Raw genomic sequence first — 11,845 nt, forward strand, 5'->3', positions numbered from 1 at the left:
GCTACTTAATTAGCCTTACGCGTCTAAGCCGGTTTTACCTCATTGAATCTTTACCGGTTAGTTAATCGTTACTTGTTAACCTTTAAAGGTATCGTTAATAAATTATCAAAGTCCAAGGGCTAATATGTAATTATCTCATTCTTTTCTAAGTCCAGGGACTGTTCTGTCATTCTTCCAAACTTCTAGTTCATTATCCAGTCCTTAACGAATTAGACTATATAACGAACCAGTCCTCATAACGAAGTGAACCTTGTATCGAACTGGTCAACATAGCGAATTGGACCTCATTCGTAAGGTTTAACGAATTGAACTTCATAGCGAACTGAACCCTTAACGAACTGGGGTTCATTCATCAGTTCTCCTTTAACGAACTGCTTAACGAATTGGACTTAGTTCGTCATTCATTCCCTTAACGAACTACCTCTAGTTCGTTATCCCATCTTAACGAAATGTTTCCAGTTCGTCATCTCGGCTTAGAGAAATAGGCATAATGAATTACTTGCTAATTCGTTATGTCTTCGTTAATGAATCAGAGTTAGTTCGTTATGCTTCTGCTAACGAACTAGGGTTACGTCAGAAAATTCCCTGACACTGCTTAACCTCGTACCACATTCTCCGGCGCCGCCACTACCGGAATAACGGGATCTCGCCGAAAAGCGAGATCTCGCTCATGTCACCACCATTTTCACCGTTTTTCATCTCGTTCGATCCAGATCTGAGCTAGGGTGACCCCTAAGCACATCTTGGGTTCGGTTTATACCCGTTTCCACCCGGATCTCATGACTTCAACGGTTTAACAGTGTCGGCTCGTCGTTACGTGACTAAATCTAAAGGGTTTGAGTATAAACAACATCATACTATCATACCTCGGGTCGAGATCGATTCTTCTTCTTGGTTTCGGCTAGAGAGAGAAAGTAGGAGGAGAGAGAGCTAAGTGTGTGTTTTGGGTGGTGTATGGAATATGTGTAAATGAATAATTTAGGAATAATGAAGGTATTTATATGATGGATCATGTGCTTGAGCCCATTGTCTATCTTACTTCCATTTTAACCCAAGTCCATTACCCATATTACTTACCCCAACACAAGCCCGGCTCGTATTAGCTCCTACTTTATTTTATTATTTTCCCACTAACCCGAGTAAATCTTTCCCACCAATATTAAGTAATATAATTAATATTACTTTTGAAATTTTGGGATGTTACAAAACAGGACCCATGACCCTTCAAGAGGATACCTATGAGTTTCTAACAAGTTTTAAGAAACACCAGTTTTGTGTATTAAACTTCCTTACGGTTATTTAATTATTTTATGTTAAATTATCTTTATGGCGAAATCCTACCTTACATCCCGGAATCAAAGATAGCTAAGAAAAATTAATTGACTTAATAGACTAAATTGACAATCAAACCTAGACGGACTCCTTACGAAGAACTAAATCTAGCAATCCTGATCAACAAAGATCTATCAATAATCTATCACCTTACAGCTTATAGGCTAGCAGCTCACTTTTATTTATTTGATTAGTTTTATTGTTTCTATGACTTTAATTCATATCAATCACAAACTAGTTAAGAACACACAGTAAATGACCTATCAAAACCCTATCCTATGAAACAATCAACAAGGGTAATGTGAAACAATAAACCTAAGCAAATAAAACCAAGTAATCATACGCATCAATTAAATCAAACTCAACAATTTACTTAACGACCATAATCCCAATCAAAATCCAACCAAACAAAGGTTCATCACTATTTAGGTAGTTTAATAAGTTTAGACTAGCATCATGTAATCAAAATCAAACAAAGTAATAAAAGACGAAAACATGGTGAAATAATAAAGAACGGAAAGTCAAAGGTGATAAAACCCGTAATCTTCACTCTCGAATGTCTAACTCTTCACCGGATGCTCTCTTGCCTTAAAATACCGCCAAGAATCTCGAATAATAGCTCAAGTAATCTCCAAATTTGTCTGGTAGTTGTAGGGTATTTTTCAGGTTAAGGTTAAGGTATTTATAGTGAACTAGGCCTTAAACTGACAAAAAACGAAAACTTTCTGGAATAATGGGGTGGCCGCGGCCCGTGACCATGTACGCCCCATGGTCGCGCGGCGCGGCGTGCAATATTGGGGGGGGGGGGCGGTCTGACCGATTCTACTTCTGATTCATTTCCAGATGCATTCCAGCTTCTCGTTTTAGCTATTTTGACTCGTTTTTCGCCCTTTTCGACCACGATCAACCTCCGAAACCTACAAAACACAATAATGTTAGTAGTATACAAATCTTAACTAAAAACGAATAAAAACTAATTAAATATTAAATAGAATATACAAAGTAAACATATATATATTTAGCATTATATCATAACCCAACCCGTATCCATGATCCATTACCCAACCCGTATACCCAAATCGATTTCTTGAAGCTCAATTCTCATTCTAGTGTTGGAATAATAAATGTATATTATTCTTCTTGCCTTAATCGGCCTCACCGACACATTTGATTAGGAAACTATGATCAATATTATACGACTTAGCATATTATACTAACCATCCTTAACCGTTTTTAGGTATTATGCCATGGAGTCCATCTTTATACAATTCATCGCGCATGAACCATCCTTATATCATCGACAGTTAAAGCCCCACGGTTAATTTGATTAATAAAACCCGAAAGTACCAAATCCCGTCCTTGTTCCTGCCGGCCGTAACTCATCATAATTAACAAGTGAGTTAACATTGTTTAAGGATTTCTCGTTAGTAATTTCCGAATAGCGTGATCTATCCTTTTTTTATCAAAACATTCCGCCTGGCTTATTTGATAAGGTAAGTATTTTACTCCCTTTTTTTACATATTTTTAAACCTTTTGGGTACATATGCGTATTGTATTATATTTATCTATTATTTAGTATTCATACTTGCAAACTGTTTAATCCTTCTGTGCATATATCAATTATTTTCCTAACTTGCTATATATTTATTTGCTTAATTGTCTGATTCGGTCCATCATAATCACAGTAATAGTATGATCATACGATCATCGTAGTAGCCAATGCCCACTTCGCCAGGCAACGGTTTTACTAACACCCCTATTTGCTCATTGACTAAATTATTTATCTCACAGATAACCGTTTTACGTTTTTATATTATATTGTATCTTAAACTAGCTAGTGTTTTATTCACTCAACCTTGTGTTGACAAAACTATTTTATTTTATACGCATATGCAGGTTATCGTTTGAGTGGTTCATGATTGTTGAAGATTTAGGATTGCTTATGTTAGAAGAAATATTACCAAGGCAATAAATCAAGATATAATTTAGATTTTGAACTATTAATTGTCTTGTTGCCTTTACTTTATTTTATGTAATTGGTTGTTTGGATTTATTTGATTAATTAATTAAATTTAATAGATATTGTCACCTTTTAATTATTGCATGATAGTACCTTGAGAGCTGTGAGCAATCAGCTCATGTCCATTTTCGCCTTAGGTTGGGGTGTGACAGCACGGGCATCGGCTCAGGCGATGGGCGCAATGTGGGAAATAGAAGTAAGACCAAAACATGACGAGTTACCAAATACCAGGGACTAAAAGTGAAAAATCTGAAATCTTGATCCTTCACGCTACTCGAGCGGGCAAGGATTTGGTAATTCGCGCTACACGAAGGAGCTAGGATAAAACCAAGGTTTGGATGGCTTCGTTCTACGCGAAGAAACAACTCAGGACTACTTCGTGTTACGCGAAGTGACCCTCATGCATGCGTGACACGTGTGGCACGTGTCAGACCACGTGGTAGTCCTAGTGATGACTTAGCAAACATAAGGTCGGTTCGCGCAACACGCATGACCAGATGCATGTTCCCTCACGCGACAAAGCAACATAAAATTTGCTATAATTATGAGGGTTCATGGCACTTCCAATATCACAACAAAACACACTCTCTCACACACACTTTTGTCTCGGAAAACATGCCAAGACTCGTAGTGCGTGCCAAGCACCAAGGTTCCGATAGTTTATACCCCAGTACGCGACGTAGAGTAGAAGTATTGCCCGTACAATCTTAGGCATATAAACTCCATAAACCCGTGTAAGGTAGGGTTATGCCTAAGTCGTTATTTTATTATTATATTATACGGCTTAGACCATAGTTAGGGGTATACCACAAACCTTGATCATATTTATGCTTCAATAGCTTTATACCTACAAATGTCATTGTGTCTTTTGTTCATTTTCGTCATTTTTATACTTACATAGCTTACATGGCACAAACCTTGACCATAGTTATAATTGTGTCTTTTGTTTATTTTCGTAATTGTGTATTTGATCGCGGCATTGTGTCTTTTCGTTATTTATATATATATATTTTTTAAAAGGAATGATGACGGAAACATTTTAGTTTTGCAAATCTTTCATTTTTTATTTATATTTTGAGTTATGATTTTTTTATTATTTTTTTCAATATATTTTTAATGGGTTTTTTTTTGTGGTCACAAATTATCTTTCTCACACTTCTCATTTTTGTCTCCCTTTAAATTTTACTTTCATCTTAGTATTATTTTTTTATTATGTGCTATTATTAATTATATTGCTTTTAAACTTTGATTTCCTCTTATATTTCCTCATACATATGTTTTTTAGAGCTGAGGATCTCTTTGGAAGCCACCTCTCTATCCCATTAGATAGAAGTATGGTGTGCCTACAATCCACCCTCCTCAAACCCTACTTGCAGCCTTAGTTATTAAATGCAACAGGAGCACACAAGGTGAACTTGCCTGTCCTAGGCGGTAGGCGCTAGGCGCAAAAAAGGTGTGGCCTGAGACAAAAAAACGAACTTAAATAAAAAAATTCACAAACAAAATTTATAAAGTCAGACAATACTTTATTCAAATACCAAAACAATTCAAAATCATATTCATCAACCATAGTTTTCAAAACCATATGAAAATCCAAAAAAACCAAATTGTTCATACTCAAAAACAAAAAAATTCATAAAGTACCAAATATAAAAACGAAAGCCAAAAGATCTTCATCATTCCGATTCGTCATCAAGTTCAATTAAGATGTCAGCTTCCTGCACTTGCTCTTCTTCTGAATCTTCATCAATTAAATTTCTTGAAGTAGAAGCCTTAGAAGTTGAAGGCTGTGAAGATCTCGTTACCCCAACCTTGCCCGCTCCACTTGCATCTCCTGCTAGATTCCATGTCAAATTTCCATCATCATCGAACACCCGGTCATCATCCATATTCCCTGTTAGCCACTCATTGCTATCATCGATGCCATTCAATGATATTGCATCATAGACAACATCCGAATCACGGCAATACTTGAGCATTTAGTTGTCGTACACAAGATCATGCAACTTTTGGTGTTCAAGTCGATTTCGTTTCTTTTAATGAATCTGTTAAAAATGAAAAGCGTTAGATAATAATAATAATAATAATAATAATAATAATAATAATAATAATAATAATAATAATCTAACTTTTTAAATAAATTAGAAGGGTTCGATCTTTTACGTGCTCAAATGTGCTCCAATTCCTTTCACACCCAGATGCACTACATGTTAGGCTTAACATCCTAATAGCTAATTGTTGCAAATTAGGGGTTCATTTGCCATATAACTTCCACCACTCAGCTGATACATATAAATATATAATGACATTCAACATGTATCATATATATAAATTAATAATTAATATATAAATAAATAAATAAATAAATAAAAGTAAGATAACTTAACTAGAGCAATTTTATCATGTTGTCGTTTTTCAGCTTCTAAACCGAAAAACCCCCTTGGTTAATCCACTGAATCAACTCGGCAATTATCAAATCTTTCTTGGGTTTGTTACGGACAAGCATATTGATACAAGCATGCAAACCAAGTGACACTTCTTTATCATTCTCAATCTCCTCATTATAGCAATAAATTCCGGGTTGAAGTAGTAACCGCCGCATGCAATGGACGGTGAAGTTGACTGTTCTACCATTTGTCAATTATCTTGGACACGATGAAGTAGTCATTGCTATTTTCTCCCAAAACTGATGAAATTGCAAGTTTATCCATTTCCATGGCTTCATACACGTAACCCGAAGCAGGTTTCGTCTCGTTGTCGACTAGTCGAAGCACTTTCACTAGAGGTCCCATCATTTTAAGAGTGAGAAGGACATTGTTCCAAAAAGTAGGAGTAAACACAATGTCATTAGCTCTTACTCATTTATGCTCTTTAGCCCATTTCCTGTTAGTCCACTTCTCGCTTGTAAACATGTTTCTCAAAGCCGACTTTTTCTTTTGCGAACTTTGTAATGTGAGATACGTTATTGCAAACCTGGTCACTCCACATCTTGCTAATTCATTGTCTTTTGTAAGCTCCCTCATCATATTCAACACAAATATATGGTTATTAATATAACCAACAAGAAACACACCATTTTCAATTGTTGCTTTCACCTTTGAAATATTACCAATATCTTCTAGCATCAAATCGAAACAGTGTGCTGCACAAGGTGCCCAAAACAGAGATTTTCTCTTATCCATCAACATTTTTCCTATAATAATCAGATAAATATAATATCAATCATAAATATAGATGACAGACTATATATGTAACACAAAAACTTTATACTAACCTGCTAACTTGTAGCTGCTACTGTTATCAATTATGATTTGAACAACATTATCTTCACCAATTCTCTCGACAATCCGTCAAGAAGCTCGAAAACCTTTTCACCGGTCTTCGGGAGGACGCGTCAACGGACTCCATAAACATAGTTCCCTTTGAAATGTTGACCAAAAGTTGATCAAAGTTCTTTGCTTTCGATCTGTCCATTCATCTAACATAATAGAGCATCCATACTTTGACCACTCAGGTTTCTGCTCCTCAACCCACTGGTCCACCTTCTCTACCTCATTCTTTAGGAGAGGAACTCTTAATTCATGAAAAATCGGAGGCTTTAGATGCGAACCATATTTTCCAACATCAGCTATCATCTCTTTAAAACAATCCAAATTAGCTACATTGAAAGCAACTCTTGCTTGGTAGAAGAAAGCGATGATTGTTTGTATGGTTCTACCTTGCATCTCTTTATCACAAGCATCATTAATGCTTGTTTAAACCATTTTTCTTTTACCTGTGGACAAAAACCAAAATAAAATAAATTATAAAAGTAAACAGATATTAAGAACATAGAAAAAATTACAAACTAAAGTGGACAATTTTTACCTTTCGTCACAAACATGTCCAGTGGTCCTTTGACATTAGACATTTGTTTTTTTTTGCCATTTCGTCGATTACGATTCCAGGCCTCTTGTTTTTTGACGGTTGGATATCTCAACTACATCGTCCTTATCGGCATCGTCATCAAATTCCATGTCACGTAGGCCCTAATTAGACTTCTTTGAATTCTCGTTTTCAACATATGCCTTTAACTCCTCTTTCACCTCTTTAGGACACTTGTCACATTTTTTAACATTTCTATTGCCACCAATCAAATGAAACTTCAATCTAAATATCCCTGCATTGGTATCCTTATGACAGAATTTGCACGTCAGAGTGTTTTTGTCTTCAAGGTTAGTCATGTAACTATACTTCCATCCCAGATCCTGTTGAGAAACCATTGAACTGTTCGTCAGTGATAAAAACAAAACAAAAAACCATTAACAACGTAGACTAAATTAACAAAACAATATATTACAAATCCTATAATTTAATCGAAAACAAAACTAAATTTTACAAACCTCATATTGGAAAACAAAAATTAACACAAAACTGAATTTTAAAAGTTTACACATAACCTCATAATCGGGAACAAAAAACAGAATATTAAAAAAACAGAATGTTAATTTAAAACAAAACTGAATAATATTAATAATCTAATGATCTAAAACACAAAATAAAAATAAATATTACTAATATAATAATCTAAAACAAAAATTAAAACAAAACTGCATATTAATAATCTAAAACAAAACTGAATAGTACTAATCTAATAATCTAAAACAAAAATTCATCTGCACATGCAAAAAATACATAAAATGTGTGCGTGTATTTATAATTTTGTATAAACATAAGATATGCGGATGCAAAAGAAATTACAATATTTTTCTTTCTTCAACATTTTCTCCTCAAATAACATAAATGAGTGCTAAAAATCACAAGATAAGAAACAATAATATTCATTTTCACAGTAGTTGTAAGGCCTACCGGTGCCCTACATTGGACGTTGGATTTACTCATAAACACAGTTCTAAATATCATATTTAATTAAAAACTTTACGCAGAATATAAAACTTTCATTAAACATTCATAACAATTCATAAACTTGTCTTAATCAAACATCCTTGTCTTTCAATTATAAAACAATAATCATAAGACATCATGAGTCTTCAGATTCCAGCCTCTTATTCTTCTGTCATGTGCCCCGCTCAAGCTAGCTGCCTCTATCTACTCACCTGCGTGCGTACTAAAAGTCAGCTACGCTGAGTGAGTTCTAGTTAATACAAGTAGCATACAATACATCCATACACTTACTTATATACGCACCCGAAGGTACATATACATACATAGCTTTTTACCTTTCTCCATACGTTCATACAATCATACTTTCATTCTTTCTTTTAATACATACATATATACATACACCTCATCCTATAACCTTCGCAGATATTATCAGGGTCTGTTCCCTACATTCGTAGACATTATTAGGGTTTGTTCCCTACATTCGCAGACATTATTAGGGTTTGTTCCCTACATACGCAGATGTTATTAGGGTCCGTTCCCTACATTCGCAGATATTATTAGGGTATGTTCCGTCTCTAACCATACCTTCCATACCTTTCTTTACATTCATAATTATAACTTTCATACATACATACATCATTTATACGTCATATATATCAGTCATATCTTTAAGCTATCACTTGACGGTACATGCAATATCCGAAGATCGTTCATGCATCATCAGGCATTCATTCATACATAAATCATATAAGTCATACACTTACCACTTAAGGTAAGTGTATTAACTAATCACATCAAGTATGCACACGGCCCCAAAAATATAACAAGGAATGGGGCTAGAAACTCACCTGGATCATGTTACGCTCACCGTTAACGGTTAATCCCTTCTTTAACTGAGCTCGGCTAACTGTACATTAATTATGTATATCTATGCTTGTCCTAATTATATTATTCATATTTCACCACAAATGACTAAGTATGGTCTATTCTAATGGCCTTATGAGGTATTGTATTCATAAGCATGGCTTTGAACTCTAACATAAATTACTTAGAATACAATTTTATTCGAATCTATGGTATTCCATGACATGTAAGTATGCAAACACACAATGTATACGAATATGGTGTATTCGAATACATCATTGTATTCAAATACATTGTATTCGAATACATTATTGTATTCGAATACTTAGTGTATTCTACTATATGTATGTATGCGAGTCTGCCAATGTATTCGAGTGTATGCATGTATTCGAACCATTCGTTGTATTCGAGTCTTTCAATGTATTCTAACATGTATATTGTATTCGAATGACCTGCTGTAGTACGTTCCTTTTATCATCATTTCATTACATCTCACGACATTAATAACCTATTATGGTACTATGTCAACCTTAACCCGTTTCCATTTCCATTTTCGGCCAAGACTTAACCCGTTTATCCATAAAGCTTGAACCCCTATGATTTAAAAGTTCCTAAGCGAGATCTAGGGTTTCTTTATGAGCCGCATATATCCATGAGTTCGTTAAGTCCATTTTAAACATCAAGTTTGTAACTTTATGGTTCATCTAGACCCGATTTACTCTAGGGTTAAGTTTTAGGGAAAACCGTTCATAAAAACATAACCTCTATAAGTAAAGAACAAACCTTTTGACGTCTTTAGGCTACGGGTTAGCTTGGTTATGAACTTTCGGGTTGTATCTTGCTCTTATAATCAAGATTTATCAAGATTCAAGCTTGATTTTGGTCTTGGATCTTCCTTCTAGGTCGTGGCCATGTATGGAAGGTTTGTGTGTGTGTTTTTAGTGTGTAGGAAACTTGAAAGATAAGAAATGAGGGTTTTAGGGTTTTTGGGAGGTTCAAGGGAGTATTTATACTCTCTAAAGCTCATGGACCTAAGGCCCATCACCACCCTTTAATCCAACTTCATTAATCCAAGTCCATACTCTTTTAGTATATATAATCTTAATTAAATATTACACAAATTAAACAAACATAATCTCTTTATTTATTAATATAAAAAGTAGGATGTTACAGTAGTTGCAGTCATTATATACATATATATATATATGTGTGTGTGTGTGTGTGTACATACAGATGGTGGCTGTAGAATCCAATCATACAACAATAATTATTAATCTTGTAGAAAGATCAGCACACAAACAGAATATTAAAAAAAATAGAATGTTAATTTTAAAACAAAACTGAATAATATTAATAATCTAATAATCTAAAACACAAAATAAAACTGAATATTACTAATCTAATCATCTAAAGCAAAAAATTATAATAAAACTGAATAGTAAGAAGCTCATAATGCAAAATGGAAATTAAAACAAAACAAATTATTAACTACATTATAATCTAAAACAAAAAAAATAAAGAAAAAACCAGTGTTTTCTTTTCTGAAGTATTTGGTCGGTTGCTGCTTCAATATCTCTATGACATTGTGTTCCAATATCTCTATGACAAGCTTTCCGCATTGAATTCAGCATCTAACGTTGTATTAGATGGGAATTGGGTGTCTTGACATAGGATATTAAAGTGTGGACTTTGAACCCATCCCCATGACTGATATGTTCACGCGATCTCTTCCTAACCTTTTAGTTAGATCATCAGTCAAATTATACTCAAATACTACAAACTGAACTGATATCACACCATGCATAGTATAATATATAACCTTCGACTTTTCATTATACATCTAACTATAACCAATAATCAGCACTATCCATTTAATAGATTTGGTGATATCGGTTTGACCATAATGAAATTTCATAATAATAGTTTCTTAGCCATTAAACCACTGTTATCAATTTTAAAAGTGCTAGAAACTTGTATTCCATTGTCAAGTTATTCAAATTCATTTCTTAATTACCTAAGAAATGAAACCTTCTCCAAGAGAGAATACACATCCATAGTTAAGCAGTTTGGTTACTGCTTTCCAGTGTTGGACACTAGGATTACTGTTATATCTGCTCAAATTATCCACAACAAAACTATGTGAGTCCTTGTGCTAATCATAGCATATATCAAATATCCAATTAACTTTGAATACTCAAATTATGAAATAAAATCAACTTGATTAAGCACAAACTTGATATTAGGATCTATATATAGGATTGCTAACCGAAGAACAATCAAACTGATTGAATTTCTTCAATACTTTCCCAATATAATGAAATCAAATCATGTATACCATTGTTACTCCCTTTTATTATTATACCTAGGATAACATCATACTCACACAGATCCTTTATATCAAAACTAGAATAAAATAATTTTTTTGTCTAATCAATGACTCAAACTTGTGCAAGATAACAAGGAATCAATCATTTCCTTCAAGATTATATTTTTCTTTTCACTCCAAAATAATTCACATGACCTAACCTGGCATGTCACAATAAATACATATAGTCTACCCTGCTTTGAAATGATTATGACATACAAACAGATTCAATAAAAATAGAACATTAATATTTAGTTTAAATACTCCATTACACACATATCCGAATCCAACAAAGGTTCCATGTCGAGATAAAATAAATTTATCTGACCCAATAACCTGCTTAAAACCAAATATTATTTAAAGCAACCCAGACAAGAGA

General features: G+C 34.0%; 1 protein-coding gene across 1 annotated transcript; it reads right to left on the reverse strand.

Moving 5' to 3' along the window:
* Window positions 1-6,211: 6,211 nt before the first annotated feature.
* On the reverse strand, window positions 6,212-7,740 carry LOC143540556 (uncharacterized). The gene is made up of 6 exons (XM_077033583.1): window positions 7,736-7,740; window positions 7,421-7,619; window positions 7,072-7,128; window positions 6,729-6,988; window positions 6,628-6,647; window positions 6,212-6,546 (listed from the first exon to the last, which is right to left on the reverse strand). Exons 1-6 carry the CDS (start codon window positions 7,738-7,740, stop codon window positions 6,212-6,214), a joined length of 876 nt encoding a protein of 291 aa, XP_076889698.1.
* Window positions 7,741-11,845: the final 4,105 nt, after the last annotated feature.

This window comes from Bidens hawaiensis, unplaced genomic scaffold, assembly GCF_021521415.1.
Source record: "Bidens hawaiensis isolate Kalapana, Puna unplaced genomic scaffold, B.hawaiensis_p1.1 tig00012278_1, whole genome shotgun sequence".
NCBI classification, from domain to species: Eukaryota; Viridiplantae; Streptophyta; class Magnoliopsida; order Asterales; family Asteraceae; genus Bidens; species Bidens hawaiensis.